The sequence below is a fragment of the Ciconia boyciana genome, chromosome 15 (genome assembly GCF_034638445.1).
Source record: "Ciconia boyciana chromosome 15, ASM3463844v1, whole genome shotgun sequence".
Taxonomy (NCBI): Eukaryota; Metazoa; Chordata; class Aves; order Ciconiiformes; family Ciconiidae; genus Ciconia; species Ciconia boyciana.
This window is the reverse complement of record NC_132948.1, coordinates 12157655-12175632: the sequence shown is the minus strand read 5'-3', so window position 1 is coordinate 12175632 and position 17978 is coordinate 12157655. Positions and strand designations below refer to the sequence as shown.

The 17978-nt window shown below is 38.7% G+C and overlaps 1 protein-coding gene across 1 annotated transcript in view; it reads left to right on the top strand.

The window, feature by feature from the left end:
- TMEM132D (transmembrane protein 132D) overlaps positions 1 to 17978 on the top strand; it is a 274438-nt gene that overhangs the window by 109762 nt on the left and 146698 nt on the right. The window contains exon 3 of the mRNA XM_072880098.1: positions 2563 to 2709. Within this exon, the coding sequence (XP_072736199.1) occupies positions 2563 to 2709 (147 nt within the window). The remainder of the gene's footprint in view (positions 1 to 2562; positions 2710 to 17978) is intronic.

Here is a 17978-nt window from a genome sequence, read left to right as displayed (position 1 = left end):
AAGGTAGAATATGCTATGCTCTAAGGCTGCTTTTTTCCTGGTTCCCCACCAGCTTTGTTAATAAAGCATATAAAAACATAGCTGTTGTATAGTCAATATCATCTGTTGTGTGTTTTTAAGTAGCAATTGTAACATAGTAATTGCTCTTAACCTCCAGTCATGGGAAAACGGTTGCTTTTATGTAAGGCTACTGTCTGTCTGGGTTTCCAGGACATGTACCATTTTTTGCCCACCCCCACCCCCCCAAATGTTGTCCAGCAGAATTCACGGGCTTAATGTCTTTGTCCAGGACTTCCAAATGTCTCACAACAGGATCAGTGTTCCTGCACGTGTCCCGGGGAGGCTCCATGACATGTAGAAATCTTAGATATACTCATTGGCATGTGCAGACTGGGGGGCAGCAATTGGTTACTGATCGAATATACTGCACGCTGCACCAACGGTCTACTGTACCGACGTGGTAAACCTGAGGGGCCACCTTACAGCACAAGCTCCAGGTATACGTGGCTTTGTGAAATGAAACCAGCCACTCGCGTGCACCCTCGCAAGCAGTCTCTGGCTGTGAGGGATTCTGTTACTGTCCTGTGCTAGAGCTGAGCACAGTGGGTTGGCTCCATCGAGACAGTTGCCTTTTCAAATACATAAGCTGAGCTGGGTGGCCCAAATCCCACACCGGCACCTTCTCATCAGCTGTGATCAACTACTGGAGAGACAGCTAGCACATTAGAGAGCTAGAAGGGTGGGTATGAGTTTCTTAATCATAGCCAGCTTAACTTGGAAAGATCTGAACCACCCTCATTTCCCTGTGAAGTGGGAATCGTTTTTCTCTCATTGGTCTTAGTTGACACCCAGCAGTTTTCCTTTCTTGAGGTGGAACAGAAAGGCGGGACCAGATGCTAGTCACTAGGAATAGCTAAAGACATACGCTGAAAAATGTTTCATCCAGATTGTCTGGCCTTTCTGTGTCTCCCTCTCTTTCTCTAAGATGCCAGGAATGCAGTTTAATTTCCACTTTTCTTTGACCATTGATCTCTTGTCCTGAGGGAGGTTTGTGGTCTAGGAGCAGTAACTGCACCTGCTTCAAATACATTTGTGGAATTAGCATAGAAGAACTCGAGCACAAATTGGCAGCCTTCATGTACTAATTCCTCCAGGTGTGCTAAGGAAATGACAGCCACTGCCATTGAGTTAGTGGTAGAAGAAATGCGATATAACCCTTTTTGTCCAAGACGGTTGAAGGCATCCTTTGGCTTTTTGTTCTGAAAACATCTGTGTGGATGTTGTCCTTCAAAGATTTCACAAGTAATTTCATGCGGAGGCAGAGTTGATAGTGCTTGTTTTACTGATATTAGCATCTCTGCATGGCAGCAGCTGTTTATACAAAAAATCACATACCTTTCTGTGTTTTTGCCCAGTATTGAGAACTTGCCATAACACTGAATGGATTTTGTGTATAAGATTTTAAGCAAATATAATTAAACTGTCATTTCCTGACAGCTCATATATGAGGCTGTTTGACCACAATGGACTTTTTGTTTTTGTAAACACATTCAGAACCCACAAGTTAACAACACCAGAAACTCCTAATTCAGTAAATTGGCCAACATTATATAGCTGTGGACTAATTCAGTAGTGCCTTAAGATACGTATTTAGATATTTAGTTAAAGAAAGGTGGAGAGAGAATTAGGGATTATACCACCTGCTAAGAGGAAGTAAAACAGATATTTTAAAAAATATATATATTGTTCCTTTTCTCCACTGGTTATTCAAAACTGGAAATATTGTGCTAACTCATGAGAACCAGAACGTACTTCTCGGTAGGAGCCAGGCCAGTTGTCATGACTGTAACATTTTTGTCATACAGCTTTTCCTATTGTTTAACCTCATACATAGAAAAACAGACTTCCCAAGAAACCACTCACTTTCGGAAAAATAAGAATATTTCTAAGTATTTTTAGGATCAGAGCTGATAGAACAGTTAAAGCCAACAATATTAAAAGAAAATGAAGAAATATTGTGGACTCAGAAAGCTGATGAAAATTGGAGCAAAGATATGGAATGTCATCTTTGAGTAATCGGGGGGGGGAGAAGAAAAGGTGGATTTTGCTCGTAATATGAGACCTGGCAATGGTTCTCAGCGCCTCACTCCAGATCTAAGCCACAGCAGCACTGACTTCTTTCGGGGCCAAAAATGATACTTTTCTCTCCAATACAATAACCTCTAGTCAAGAGAGAGCCTTAAACACGCTCAGTGATGCCCACAGTGTGGATAATGGAAGAGCAGGAGTGAGAACTGTGCTCCAGAACATATCTACTCTGCAATTTAGCTATGACTAAAGCTGTAATTACCATCAGTTCAGTAAGATTTCTATCTTGGTATCATTTCTTCAAAATATGGAATTCTTAATTAATTCTCTCATTTCTTTTCCTTGTAATACTGTTGAACTCTAATGAGCGGTAGCATTTTCTGTGGGGCAGTAATGAGAAAATAATGAAGCAATAAGTAACAGATCGAGCTGACATTTTGTATAATTGGTGAAATATCCTCTTGTTCCTCCTAGGGCAAAGGTGAAGAAAGGTGTGAACGTTTTCAGTGTAAGAGCCAGCAGCCCATACTTATGGGACATCAGAGAGAGCATGGATTATACCGGGAAATACGCACCAGCTGTTATTGTTTGCCAGAGGAAATCTGCTGCCTCTGAAAACAGGTAGGTCATTTCCAGCAGTCTATCTTTTAATAACTAACGGTTGTTTTTCCTTTTCAAAGCATTTTGCTGTGATTTTAATAAGTTTTATTATAGTGCACGATGAAAATGCTTTTGGAAAAGCTGTGGCTGTCTTTATTTTGTAGTGCATTGCTAATTCTCCCACGTACACTTTGAACAAAATGTTATTTAATCCTAATACTCAAAGGAAGTTAAAACTAGCAGGAAATATTGTTTTCACAGAGTATTTAGAAGAATGTGTTTCATATCTTAGAATTTGGTTGTGACTAGTTTAATATCTTCAAATTATTTGCTGCCAGGCATTATAGCAGGGGGTAATTATAGGGCTCTTTGTGGTGGGGTTTTTTGGTTTGATTTTTTTATTTTTGCTTGGGGTTTTTTTGGTGGGTTGGGTTTTGGTTTGGGGTCTTTTTGTTGTTGTTTTGGGGTTGTTTTGTTTTTTGTTTTGGTGTTTTGTGGTGGTTTGTTTTTTTTTTTTAAAATCCAGGGGAAACTAAAACATACTCCTGGTATCAAACCCACATTTTTGTTGGTGAGATTTATATGAATTTTTAATCTGCAGAAGGGAATAGATTTTCCATTCTCATTGTGCAGCAACTTAGATGGGACACTGACCTGTCTCAAACAGCCTTCATCTGGCAGGTGGATGTTCCTTTTCTAATTACAACTGATTGCTTTAATGAATACATTTTTATATCATTTGTTTGCTTCTTGTTCATTGTTTCTGGAACTGTATGTCAAGTGCATATTTATAAGGCTCTGACTGCCTGCGTATGTATTGTTTGGCATTGCTGTTAGAAAACTTGCCATATAACGTGGAAGTTCGGTGCTGTGATTTACTTCTACAAGATTTTGTAAAATTTCAGGCTTTGGGGATTCATTATGTGGTTTAGAATTTTTAAATAAATACCTTCTGAGCCTAATAACTAGGAACTTTCATGTCTTTGCAATCTGGATATATGAAAAAAAAGAGGAAGGGAAGAATTTCCCTTCGTAACCATGACATAAATCACTTTCTCCTTATTATAACTCAGATTCTACACAATTTCTCTGCTACAGTATGCTGAATTTTATCATCTAAACCGTATATTGTCTCATACCTGGCAGGATTTTATTGGTCAAAGAAGCAATGTGTATGTATGCCAAGGTCAGAACTTCCTACTGTCCAGCACGATCTGTCAGACAGATTCTTTAAAATCCCAGTTCAAAGCTCTTTGAAGACAGTGTGAATATTTTCATTGACTGAAATGGGCATTGGATCAGAATCAAAGATTATTTCAATGATGAGTTTTCCATCACACTTTATCTTGTTGGATCCATACAGTGCATTTGCCTGATTTCTCTTCCTCACCAGGAAAATATAATGCAACCTCATGGGTGAATTGAAGCTTGGCAACTTATTTCTCTTCACTATTCATAATTCAGTGGCAGGCCTTCAAAATGACCCCATGTACACAAAAAAATTTATTATGTCACCTTTCATGCAGGGGTTGTGGATTCTGTGTACTTTCACATGCTGAGTATAAGCATTGCTTCATGTTTATTAAAAGAAATGTAAGCTCATATACATATTAGATTTTACTGGAAAGAAAATCAAGTGAAGACAAGGTATATAGAATAGAATCACAAAGGTTGGAAAAGACCGCTGAGATCATCTAGTCCAACTGTCACCCCAACACCTCCATGCCTACTAAACCATGTCCCAAAGTGCCACATCTACACATGTTTTGAACTCCTCCAGGGATGGTGACTCCACCACCTCTTTAAGCAGCCTGTTCCAATGCTTGACCACCCTTTCAGTAAATAGATTTTTCCTGAGATCCAGTCTAAACCTCTCCTGACACAACTTGAGGCCGTTTCCTCTAGTCCTATTGCTTGTTACCTGGGAGAAGAGACAGACCGACCCCCACCTCTCTACACCCTCCTTTCAGGCAGTTGTAGAGAGCGATGAGGTCTCCCCTCAGCCTCCTTTTCTCCAGGCTGAACAACCCCAGGTCCCTCAGCCGCTCCCCATCAGCCTTGTGCTCCAGACCCTTCCCCAGCTTCGTTGCCCTTCTCTGGACACGCTCCAGCCCCTCAAGGTCTCTCTTGGAGTGAGGGGCCCAACACTGAACACCGTATTTGAGGTGCGGCCTCACCAGTGCCAAGTACAGGGGCACGATCACTGCCCTACTCCTGCTGGCCACGCTATTTCTGACAGAAGCCAGGATGCTGTTGGCTTTCTTGGCCACCTGGGCACACTGCTGGCTCATATTCAGCTGGCTGTCAACCAACATCCCCAGGTCCTTCTCTGCCTGGCAGCTTTCCAGCCTCTCTTCCCCAAGCCTGTAGCGTTGCATGGGGTTGTTGTGACCCAAGTGCAGGACCTGACACTTGGCCTTGTTGCACCTCATACAATTGACCTCGGCCCATCAATCCAGCCTGTCCGGGTCCCTCTGCAGAGCCTTCCTCCCCTCAAGCAGATCAACACTCCCCCCTCCTCCCCCCCCCCATTTGATGTAATCTGCAAACTTACTGAGGTTATATATGTAACTCATATAACTTCTGGTTTGACTTATTCCATCTGAGTTCCCAGTTGAAATTTTGTGGTTTTCTCACTTTTGAGAACTGCTTCCTCATTATTTGTAAACAAATGTAAAATATTTGCAATGTATTATTCAGTATGCTGTTTTCCTCATTAAATTTAGTCATATCTGTTTTGCTATTCATTTTAAGAAGTAAGATCAAGCATTATATGGGGAAAGAGAGTGTGCTCAATATTTTTTGGGAAAAAATTTTTTCCTTATCTGGACGTGTTTGATGTCACTAAATATGGATAACGGCTAAATACTGATGTCTCTTACCAAATTGTTCGCCTCCATAGTTCATCTAGAAATTTGACAAACTCTGCATATTGTTTAATTACTTTTAAAAATCAGAGATCCGATCACATGAATGCAAAGGTGGCAATGTTAATTAACTAAAGATTCAATACCTTTGTGTTTCTGATAGTTTTACATGGATCAGAAAATAGTGTTAATAAAGCTAACTTACTGTAACAGGTGTAATTTCACGGATTAAGGAGGCACTTGTGCAAGTGGCAAACTTAACCAGGATGCCTGAGCATTTCTTTATCAAAGTTTGAAATATATCAGTCATTTTATTTGGAGAGGTTTTGGCACCGAAAGCTTATCGTAACAGGATTAACATATAAATATTATCACAGCCAGCAGGGTGTTTTAGAATGAATATTAACAGCAAATATTATGAGTCTGTATGAGAATAACTAATTAAGCCCATCTGTCAAATATGATTTGAAGTTCTCAGTGCCTTGCTTATTATGGGTTTGTGAGAGTGTTCCAGATTAATGGTGAAGCAATTATAAAGTTCTCCCCTATTCTTCTGATTTCATTCTCAGGCAATAATAATTTTGTAACACTCTAAATCCTGACCCATGAGATTATTAGATGGGCTTACTACTTGTAGCATCTGTATAGCACTTCTGTTCTTCTCTGTGAAGTGTCTGTCTTCCATGCCTCTATTGCCGTGTAGATGACCAAAAAACCAAACAGAAAGTGGTGTGATGGGAATTAACCTATGGCTCAGAAATATTACTTGGGAAACACTTAAACACTGATTGAATCAGGGAGGTACATCCTAATATGTGCCATCCTTTACTTATTTCCTTTGGAAGCTGGCTGATCTTTCTTTTTCTTAATTCCTCATGTAATGAGGTAAATAGAATAGAAAGATGAGACAAAAGGAGTACTGCATTTTGAGAATGTTTTCTTGGGTTAGTGCCGTTTCTCATTGTACCTGAAATTGAGCATCTCTGCTGTGCTAGTGATGATTGAGAAGAAGAATGGCCAAAAGTGGAAGATGTGGATTCCTGTCTGTTCTCCTGTGTTTCCCGTTGGACTGGAAGCATGCCAGGTGGGATGGGCTTGGAAAATTATTGAGCTGGCTAAAGATGCATATTTATTGGATTTTCCTAGTTTGCAAAACATGATTGATAGCACTTTCCGGTATTCATAGCTGCTGTGGAGACATTGAGCAAGATGTTCTGATATGATACTAATGGGTGTCATGATCCTCTTAAAATACTTTATTCACGTTTATATTTTTGGTTACAAATGTTTGTTATTCCATTGGAGAATACGTTATTGTTCTCTGTGCTTCTGGCAGGAATGAGGCCATTGATCCAAGCAAGTGCAAAATAATTATAGACAAAGCTTGGCCGTCTCTCAGTAGAACTTTAATGTCTGGATATGACCATTTACTGCCTTATCTCCAAATGTATTTGAACTGTACCGTGGATAAGCTTTGTTCAGCAATTTCCTTTTCCTTATGCTTATTGCTGGAAATGTTACAAAGATAGCATTTATTTTGATACTTTTCTGCTTGCACTTTTGGGTTACAGTTCTCTAGTATTGAAGGAGTTCTTGGCTTACACTGCCTGGAACCAGATGCTGGTCCTGCTACTAGTAGAGAAACTTATTTTCATTTTGAACTACGAGTGACTGAATCAGTCTGTGATCATATTGACACAGGAAGAGACAATGACAGTATTTTCTGGGCTATATCCCTCATTTGTTCCTGCATGTCTCAATTTTTCATGATACCATATTTCAATGCTTAATTTTCTTAACACTTTTATAATACAAGAAATTAACTTGATATTAGATAATAACAGGGGACAGGAAAATGTATGGCAGCATTGCCTTTGGTTGTCCTACACAATGCTTTCTTTTTATTACATTTATACCATTATCCTTAGTGCCTTATATTTCTCATTTCCAAATCTAGTTATTTAACATTTAGTTTTCATGTTGTAAAGCAGTGAGCTATTGCCTCATTCTCTTACTTGTTGCATCTGCCAGTACATTTGATAGACTCTCAAGAGTGCTATAATCCTAAAATGCTTCTGAAGCAACAAAAGCAACAAATTTGACGTAAATAACAGCCTAATAGCCACAATAATTACATTATGTCTCTTGCTGGTGTTCATCAAAATGCTTCATAAAAATAGTTTTATGTTTTAGATCACCATTAATTTTTTTTTTCTTGCTATTCATGTGCTCACATGACTTTATCAACTAGAGGTATATTATTGCTCGGGAAGAAAATTTCCTACTCAATTGGAATTACAGAAAAGATGCATGATGTAGCAAAAATAATTTCCAGTGTATTTGTCCCATTACATCATGTGTGAATTGCATGAGCTTCAGTTTATCATGATGAAATAAAAGCAAGAAAAAGACTAGAAATCATATATGCTTTCAGATGGGATATATTCAAATATGACATTAAAAAAGCTGGACAGTGGGCAAAAGGTTGGGTTAGGCTGTATGTTTGGGTATTTTTATGGCAACCCAAGAGCTTATTTGATTATTTTTTTTTCTTCAAGAGATAAAGCAATACGTGAATTCTGAGGCAAACAGATTTCTCATGTTCTTTTTTAATACTATTTTTATTATTGGGGGGGTGTGAGGGAAAGGAGGCGAGAGATATCTTTTATGTGGTTCCAAAATTACTTTCTGAGAATAATTATTCAGCCCTAAAAAACTAGCTATTCACTCAGCATTGTTGATGCTGATATAATACATTAAGATATGTATTATTGGGCAGATATAATATGTTTGTTTGATTCTGAAATACCAGAGTTTAACTCCACTTATACTTCTGAGGCATATCGGTAATGATGAGCTATAAACGTATTTATCCTGGGTAGCTTTAGAGTTTCATACTGTGTACCATTTGGGTTTTTCTTTTACCTTTCTGTGTTCTTTGAAACCTCTAGGCTTCTAAGTGTTTATATGTTGTGATGATGTGAAAGTACTAAACATCTTGGAAGTCATGTTTACATTCTACTGTTAGAAAGCAATTAGTCACAAAATTCTATTTCTCATTTCTCATTTTAAAACTTAAATGTGCCCTCTGAGAGAGAATTCTTTGAGATATTGAGGCAAAATAAATTTGTATGAACTAAGCCTCAGTGCATCATTCTTTTACGTGCTGACCCACTTTAAAAATTTTTTTTTAAAAGAAAACTATTTTATTTATCAAGAAATGCAGAATCTCTCTTGAAATCATCCTACTCAATGGTAATATACTAGAAAAAAGGTTTATGGTTATCATCTTGAAGCAAATCAAAAGGAGAGAGATGAAATATTAACCAACAACTATTAGATAGAGGCGTTATTACCCAACTTGTTCACCTGTTTGTTTGAAACTTATTCATTTGAAAACAAAAAGATTGCAGGAAAGCACTTCAAAGGCATGTAGATAGTCTTCTGGCATCTTAGAGGTGGACTCTGTTCCTATATCTCTGACATCTACATGAAGGAAATACCACAGGGCAATTCAGCTGTCATTACGAAGATGATGATTCCCTTTAATCTCAGCTGAATTTTAGGGTTCTCCTTAGAGAGGAAGGCTATTCCTGTGTTCTTTTGTTTGTGAGCATAATGTTATTGGAAATGGGAAAAGTGACAATTAGTATTGAATTGCCGACACTGCCTTTTGAAGCAGTTAAAAAAAAAATAAAATTCCCTCATCATGGATTATCCTTTTGAAATACTAATGTACAGTTATATAGCATTTACCATCTCCTAACGGCTCGGAAATGGTGATATTCAGAGCTACGTCATTGCTACATGCATATCATCTTAAGGAAGGTGGTAAAAGTGAAGTACCCCTAAAATGTAACTTGACATGACTTAACAGTTCACAACAGGGCTGAATAGTCAGGAAAGTAAAGGAGATCATCAGTAGTGCCTGTACCTTTTTATACCACTATGGTATTCCTCCGTCACCTGTAGGATTTTTTTGCGCTGAATAGGAGGAAGTCGGACACTACCTCTTTAGAAGGGTACGTGATAAGCACAGAGATAGGATAAGGGCTTTTATTCTACTTTGTGGTCAAGTGCAAAGAACAAAAATATGCCAAAAAGCTTTAGGGCAGAGGCAGGATTTACTGCAGTGCAGCTGATTGTTGCTTTATATGGTTTTAGCAATGCAGGCTGAAGAATATCCTTTAAAATAGTGCTTCATGTTTCTAGAATACGTTGATATGTTGGCTGTTTTCTCCTGATCTTTACTGCTCCTGCCCTAGCTAAAAGTAACTGAAAAGGGTAATTGAAGCTTTAGTTACATAGCCACTTTGATCTGGTATGTATTGCACCCTTAGTTTCTAGAGGTTGCAGCGGGATCAAAAGGGATCAGGGACAGAGGGCCACCTCTTTCAGTAGCAACCCAGAGTCTGCAGATTTTCTAGGACTTGAAATCTTGAAGCAGAGAGTTGGAGGAGAGTTGGGATCACTGTCACAGTTATGCCAGCTCACTACGCACCCCAGGGAGAACTGGAGTTATCAACTGTCAGGTCTCATTGCATGTGTAGGAATAATGATAAAAATTATGAGAAAATACAATGAACTGATAAAGGCGTCATGTTAATCTGAGAGGGTTTTGCACTAGGTCTAATTTGTCTTAGAATTTGTGGTCACTTTCTAGTGCATTATTGTATTTGGCTCTGCTTTTGTGACAGTCTGTCCCAGGTGGAAAATAAATCCAATGAATAATTACAGACAGTAGTGACTGCAGACTGGTGTCTTAATGGCTTCACTGGTCACAGGCCAGTGGCCATTCACTGACTGTCCACCATCTTCAGTGTAGATGCCTCATGCAACTCTTCTGTCCATTCCAGGCTGTCCACCTCTGTATATCCAGAAACCCTGGGAAGAAATTCTGTATCCTCTACAATGTCACAGCAGAAGACAACCTGAGAAAGTGTTTCTTAATTTGAGTTGGACCAGTTCCATCTTTCACATATGCTAGCATCAGGATGACCTCTCCCAACTCATTTCAGCTGTGACCCCAGGGTAGAGCTTTGAACAAAAGGAATTTTGGCTTCAGGAAGTGTGCTTGTAAGGAGGGATGGATTTAATTTCCTGTCCTAGCTCATCTGAAAGCAAGGGTTTTTATCCCCTTTGTATTTTTTGATTAAATTTTATTGATTTTTATTTTACATACGAAAGTAATAATGGAAAGCAAGGATCCAATAAGTACTGCATATGTGAGGTTCCCTAATGATACCAAAATTGAATGTATAACAGGTACTCAGTATCCCCTTGTTCATGAGCTTAGCTAGGAATTTGAGAAAAAGTGTGCAATCTTCATCAACAGTTACTGTGATAGCTCAAAAGGTTGAAGTTCATTGAATGAACCTGAGAAGTCCTGGGAGAAATTCTGATGATTCCTGTGCTCACGTAACTAAAGACTACATTATAATGCTTACGTGGGAGAAAGCAGAGTTACGTTTTTGGCATTCAAGAAGTTCTCAAGACAAAGTGGTCTATGGTGTGCTGGTAATTAGGCTTGTTTTCTTTGATATATGGTACCTTCTGTGAAATGAGGTTCTATAGCACAATGATCAGTGTGACTTTGCTAAAATGCCAGGAGTTGTCTAGAGGGGGTCTTCTGAAGATACTGTAATTGTTCAGATTAAACTATGTGCCTCTCATATCTGCAAACAATAAATAATGTTAGGTGTTTAATCCCCTTTCATTGAGAGTTCTTGGCATGTGGAACTGGGAATCAAATAATTTGAGGGAAACAGTCTAAGCCTAAGTAATTTGGTGGCAGAAGTCAGTCACAGAGAGGGCAGATCATTCACAGATACATAGGGGTTCTTTGTCCTCTCTTCTCTCTTTCTCCTTGGGTGATATGCAGGTGTGTTATGGGTATTTCTGCCATCTCCCTTGTAGGGGAGATGCCCTTCTTTCTGTATGGTGTTGAAGTAGCTAAAGGACATTTCCAATAGTCTGGATAACCTCATGCATATTTAGTGTCTTTATTTTTACCCTGGTGTTATTCAGTGTGATAAATATCATTTTAAACTTGAGGAGGAATGATTTCCCTTAAGAACCTTAAGGATTCATCATCATCATGCTTGCTCTGTGTTTGTGGTACTTAGTACTGTACTCCTTAAACCTTTAGTAGCCCCAAGGCTCAAAATAACAGTTCCAGTGGGACAAAAACAGTTTGCTACCTATTACAAAAGAGACAGCAAGTGACTAATCTCCTGTCTATTAAAAATCTAATATTAAATGTAAAAGTGTGTCTTGTGAAAGTATCTCTAATTGTGCTGTTGATTTTCTTTTTCCTTGGAGGAAATCTTGTAAAAAGTTATACTAATTACTGAGAGAGTTGGAAAATGAGTGGATGACTTAAAATGTGAGCTGAGGCTGAAAATAGGCCTGTTGCTGTTGAGGCATGGGGATTCCAATTTTTTGGATTAAAAAAGTCATTAAATCTAGCTATCACATATAGTCAACATACTGCAAAGTGTGGATCAGAAGGTTAACAGCATTATGTAATACAATCTAGTGTCTATATAAATAGTAAAACTCATCCTAAGTAAATTCCAACTACAAGTACAAGGCTGAAGTTCACTGGGCATTTGAGTTATTTTATGGCTCCAACTCTTAATGTGTAGATTTATTGATGGCATGAACAAGCTAGGATTGGAAATATTAAAGATCTATGGGTGGTTTATAGGAACTGATGATGCAGATGTAATTAATCCTCTAATTATTTCACCTTGGTCACCTCTTGGCCTTTTAACCACCTCTAATGCGGTAAGATAGGGCTGCTGCCCCAGCTTGATTGAGGCGCAGAGAGGACATGGGCTAAACTTTAAGGACAATTCTGACACTAATACAGGACATTACCTATCGGGGTTTATGCGCATGCAGTGAAATGGGGTTACATAGCTAGGCTTAGGATGAGCTCCCTGTAAGTTGCTGCACTGAGCTAATCACTAAGACAATGCAAAAGTCAGTGGTGCGTTGTTTTATGTCCCCCTGTAACTGCACAAGCCTTAATAACTTGCCTCAGGTCACGTGGGAAGCGTGACAGAGCCGGAGTTAAACCGGAGATCTTTTCATGTGTCAGCTAGTCCCGTGAGAGTCAACTTGCACCAAAGGCTGCTTGCTTTCTTTCTAGTCAGGAAAAACCTTCCGTCCCAGGAGTTTATATAGAGTTCTCTGGAACTGGTAGCGTGTCTTAGACCCCTTTTTGAAGAGTTTCTATTGACTTCCATACCAATAGAAGAAACTGGGCTTTGTTAGGATAGTAGGATGCCTTGTCTTTGTGGACATCATTGATTCCACCATACATACACACACATATATGTAAAAATCAGCAACAGGACAGAAAACTGAGGTGTAAGATTCCATAGGCAGAGCTGTCTGTGTGATCACTGGATATTTTGGGTTACGTGAAAGGAGTGTGTAATGTGAGTCATTCCTCCTCCTGCATGGTAATCTGCAACAACAAGCTGTACTTCCACCTCTACCAACACACTCCGTCTTCTGCAAATGCTTTCCAGCCTAAGGTGTAATCTGCAGTGTAACTTTCTAGTGTTATATAGAGCTGTTTTAATGTTCAATACACTTCCGCTTTGCACCCCTGTTAAAGTCTGAATCTTTCAATTTGAAATCCATCCTCATTGTGTAAGTTTATGAATCATGTGTTTTATGTATGATAGTTTGACACAAAATTGAGCATAGGAATGCATAGAAAAGATGTTACATAAGGAGTTAGACAAAACTACATTTTAGAGTGTGTAGGAGTGGGGAACCAGGCTCTGTCTTCTATGGCAAATAAGGGAGCCAGGAAGACTGGCTTGTTGCATGATTCTTTGGAAAAGTACAGGAATCCTTACAGGGTACGTTTCCGTTTGTTACTCAGGAACCCTGAGAGCTTTTCCATGCAAGAAGTATAAATATTATTTCACATTAGGTAGACTTTAAAATTTGAGTAACTGTCAGCTCTGCTGTTCTGCCTTTGATGCAAAACCAGCCTAGGCTGGTCACGATGCAAAGTCGCAATCCACTAGCAAATGTAACCATCTGATAAAGGGCCTGTCTACCACTTACTCTGCACTCATGTTGACGATACAAAGATGATGAAAGGATCAGTTGGCTGTGATGTCTCTGTGGTTGAAATTCATTGTCAGGGTGGTAGTTGAGGGATTGCCTGCACTTACGTGCTAATATTATTCTTAGTTCCAGGGATTACCTGAAGCTAATATTCAAATGTGCCATTAGCTGAATGGATGACTACTACCTCCATCCTTTCTCGACATAATTCTTTCTCTGGCATGTTGCAAGAACGCATGCCTGCCTTTTCCTCAGCTTTAGCGGAAATACTTGTAGAATACCTTCGATGTTGACAAGATATTATCTTTTTTTAAAGTCTTTATTCACTGGAAGCTTTCCTAAACCCTAGTTTTGCGAACTCCAACATGGGGACTGCAGAACAGGATAGCTATTCAGTTTATTCTGCCGAAAGTGAGACTACATTACTTTCATCTTTTGTTTCTTACACTGCCTTTCTAAATCAACTGTAAAATCAATTCCAAAGCATCTGTTTCTGTTATTTATATAATTCCCATTCCAGCTATACCTTAATGCACCAGAGTCTCCGTAGGTTTGTTTATAGCAGCATTGGCAAGTGCAGATGTGCGCTTATCCCATATTAAAGATGAAGGCCGTCATACCAAGAGACCAAGAAATATATGTCTACGGGGCACAGAGCAGTGCCATGTGGAGATAAATAGGCCAACCTGACTGCGACACAGTGCCACGTGCTCATTCAGCAAGCCCTGGTCACAGGGCAAGCAGCATCTTGGAAAACAGGACTGTATCATATCATACATGGCATATCACTGTAGGCTCAGAAGAATGTAAAGTGCTGAGTGGAACTTCTTCATTTTCAGTTTATTTGGATGGTACATTTAATCTTATACGAGAAAGGAATAGATTAATTGGACTGAAAATTATTCAAGCTAATTATTTTCTAAGTGGCAAATATTGTACCTGGAAACAGATTGATTATGAAGTGTTTCCTCTGAGATGCATTTTCCTGTTAATTGTTGAAGCAATTAATTTTCTTACAGACACATGCAGATCTTTGTGTGAAGTAGTTAAGACAAGGAAAGCAAAAGGCATAGAAGAGAACAAAAGACTATAATACATTATATTTGTTAATTTTGTGATAATATTTTATGTACAATGTGTTATATAAGTTGTACATACATTATGCATTTGTCAACATCCACAACAGAGAAGCTTTCAAAATTTGAAGAAATTAGGATATCTTAGAGTTAATCTTTCATGCATATTCATTAAAAACAGTTTTACTTACATGAACACATGGTACTTTTTCCACAGGATTATGGGCAGAGAAGAATTTGGCAGACAAACTCTGACAAGTCTCTATATGATGTGTTTTTCAAAATAATGTTGTCCGTGTCCATGCCCTGCCCCCACCCCCTCATGCCCCGAAACTTACAGTTTGGAAAAATGTGGGCAGATTTTTATAGGGAAAACAAATTGCAGTTTTGCATTTTGGATGCAAAATCCAAAGTTTATCCAGATATCCAAACGATATGTCCCTTGCCAATTTTTGAGTCCTCGCTTGAAAGCATAAGAAGCATAATGTTCTTCTATTTTTTAAAAATGTTTATTTCCAATTCTAAACATCTTTTAATATGAACAGATAATGCTGTTCTCCTAAACTCTACTGCACAAGGCTAAATGGCTACAATTTTAACTTGGTTTTCCCCAAAAGTTTAAATCTAGACACACCCCTGACATGAAAATTTATACCTTAGTAGCTTCATTTTTGGCAAGGTTGTCAGCTACCAAATGGAGGGCTGTGCAACAAATAATTTTGAATGGTCTCAATTATTTTTGTAGCTATCTAACCCACAAATAATATATTCCCATACTCTCACTGATATCTCTAATTTATGTTAGTGACACACATATATACTCAGTGCGTACGTCCTGTCTATATTGCAGTTCTTTTTCGGTTCTAATAGATTGAATTGGGTTTGATTTTTATGCACGTTCAATACCAAGAACGCTGTGGCCTTCCACAGAGGGGCTGTGGGTGTGCTCTACATTTGTTTTATATATTTTAGTGAGATAAACCCCTGACTTAGTCCTTAAGAGTCTCAAAGAGAATTACAATGTCTTGATGAAAAGTTACTATTTATTCCAAAATCAAGACTTTGTTCTCATAAACGACATGAAAATAAATCTTATTTGCAGTGGCTCTAAGCAGCAAATGATCAAGGATTTAGCTGTCTCTAGTGCATGGGGATAAATGCACAGTTTCAGAAATGTAGCCTTCTGATCAAGCCTCTGAGATGGCGGGAATCAGCAATCATTTTGTAAAAGCAGTGTTTTTGCTCTTTACTTTAGGTTTCTAGTTTTGGCGCACTCATTATGCTTATGTAACTCTCTAGTAAAATATCTCCTGTTCAGGGGTTTAAGGGATTAATCTTGTTTATGAAAAGAAATGCTTCTTCAGCTTCTTGGATAAACCACAAATAAAGATTTTACTCTACAATTGTAATCACAGCTTGTAAACACATTGAGAAAGTCCTAATGAACTGCTAATGATAATCCAGATGCTTCTGTTGCTTTGTCAGGAACATAGAAATTATAGAAGAATTAAGTTATAAAAGAATGCACAGTTATCAGACAGGTGAAAACAACGTTTAGGTAGGGGAATTATTTACTGGCAAGCACAATCCTGTGTGTAGAGATCTGCTGGCCAGCTGGGGTGAAAGATGATGCTCTCATCCCCCTTTTGCTTGAGAGACTGAGCATTTATTTTTCCATAACAAAAAATAAATACAATAAATGGAACTTTTGAAAGTGGAGAAGGAAGAATTGTGCTAGGGGCAGAGTAAAGAAAGCAAATATTTAGATGAAGACCAAGAGAAAAAGCAATATGTGTATTATGAAGATCCTTACAATGCAAACACAATAAGGGCTAAATTACATTGCTTGATTTGCAACCCTAACATTCTTTTAATGTAGTTTTAATAAATGTGTTTGTTTTTCTACATTGCCAGTTAGATTAGTCTTTAAATACTGCTAAAAATTCTGGTGGTAACGGTTGAAATACTTTACCGATGGATGTTAATGCTGTGTTGCTTGGTCAAGTTGCCTAGTTCTGTAGCGTTGGAGCTATAGGTGAGCTACCTTTCCCACTCTTTAGGAGCCTTCCTTTTGGCTGAGGTGCCAAAGAGAGGGATTCCTGGGAACTAAGGCAGAGACGTGGCTGTTCGCTCACCTGTGAGGAGAGCAAAATTGTGTGTGTTTGAACCTCTGTTTGGTTCTCTCTTTCTATATTTACCTTTTCTGCAGAGCTGAGTCACAGGTGGGATGTTATCAGAGCAGATGTGTACTGGGCGCAAACAAAGTACTGCCAGACCACTGCCACAGAGCGGAACCAGGCAGCAGGTTAGTGGGAAGGAAGGGAAGGCTGCTTGCCTGATAGCGCAGGAGAGGGTTAATGATGATGCGGGTGGGTGCCAGGTTCAGTACCACAGCATGCGTGAACCTCATAGCCAAGCTGTGAGGAACTAATCTTCCTCTGAAAGTAGATAGGCTGTTAAGACCTGCCTGCTGTCTTCCTCTAAAATCAGGGCAATTACCAGCTACACTGTGTCGTGCTGTAGGGAAGGTTAACCAGAGCTATTTTAAACAGTCATCTCCCAAGGACCAAGCAATCTGAAAATTGTTGTTTAAACATCTGGCTGTGGGGCAACATTCCTAAATACCATTTTTCATGGCAAGTTCGAAGTCACTCAGATGCCATGGTTTTAAGAAGCAAAAATCTGTACTTAAATCCATCAGAATACCAGCATTTTTGGTCTGTGAGTGTGCAGAACTCTCCTGTTCTAAAATTAGAAAGTCAATTTATCTGTTAAGCCAGGGGAACAAGAAGCTCTACATGCCCTCTGAAATTAGCAATGAAACAAGCTGTATTGAACTTATCTATAGCTTTACACCTTCAGGGCAGTGGCTGGAACCAAGATAGACAATATTTCTCTAGGCTGTCACAGTTATTTTACAAGAGGAAAAGCAGGAGGGGGAGGAGAGAGTTGCTTTGGTCTGATCTCTAAATGAAATAACCAGCTGAACTTTTAAAATCATCCAGAAGATTAAAGGACACTTCAAACAGTCTACTATGTCAAGTTTTAATTTATTCTGCTGAGTATCTCTTCCTTAATTGTCACAAAACTAAGACATTAAAGCTAACAGAGTCATGTGCTCTGTTAAAAGGTGCTGTTACTTTAGAGGAAGGTGTTACTGGAGAAAAGGAATGCAGAGGGAGGTCTTTCATGTAGTATGGACCTAGAAAAAAGAATTAAGACAATAATTTAATGCTTTTGATTTTTTTTTTTA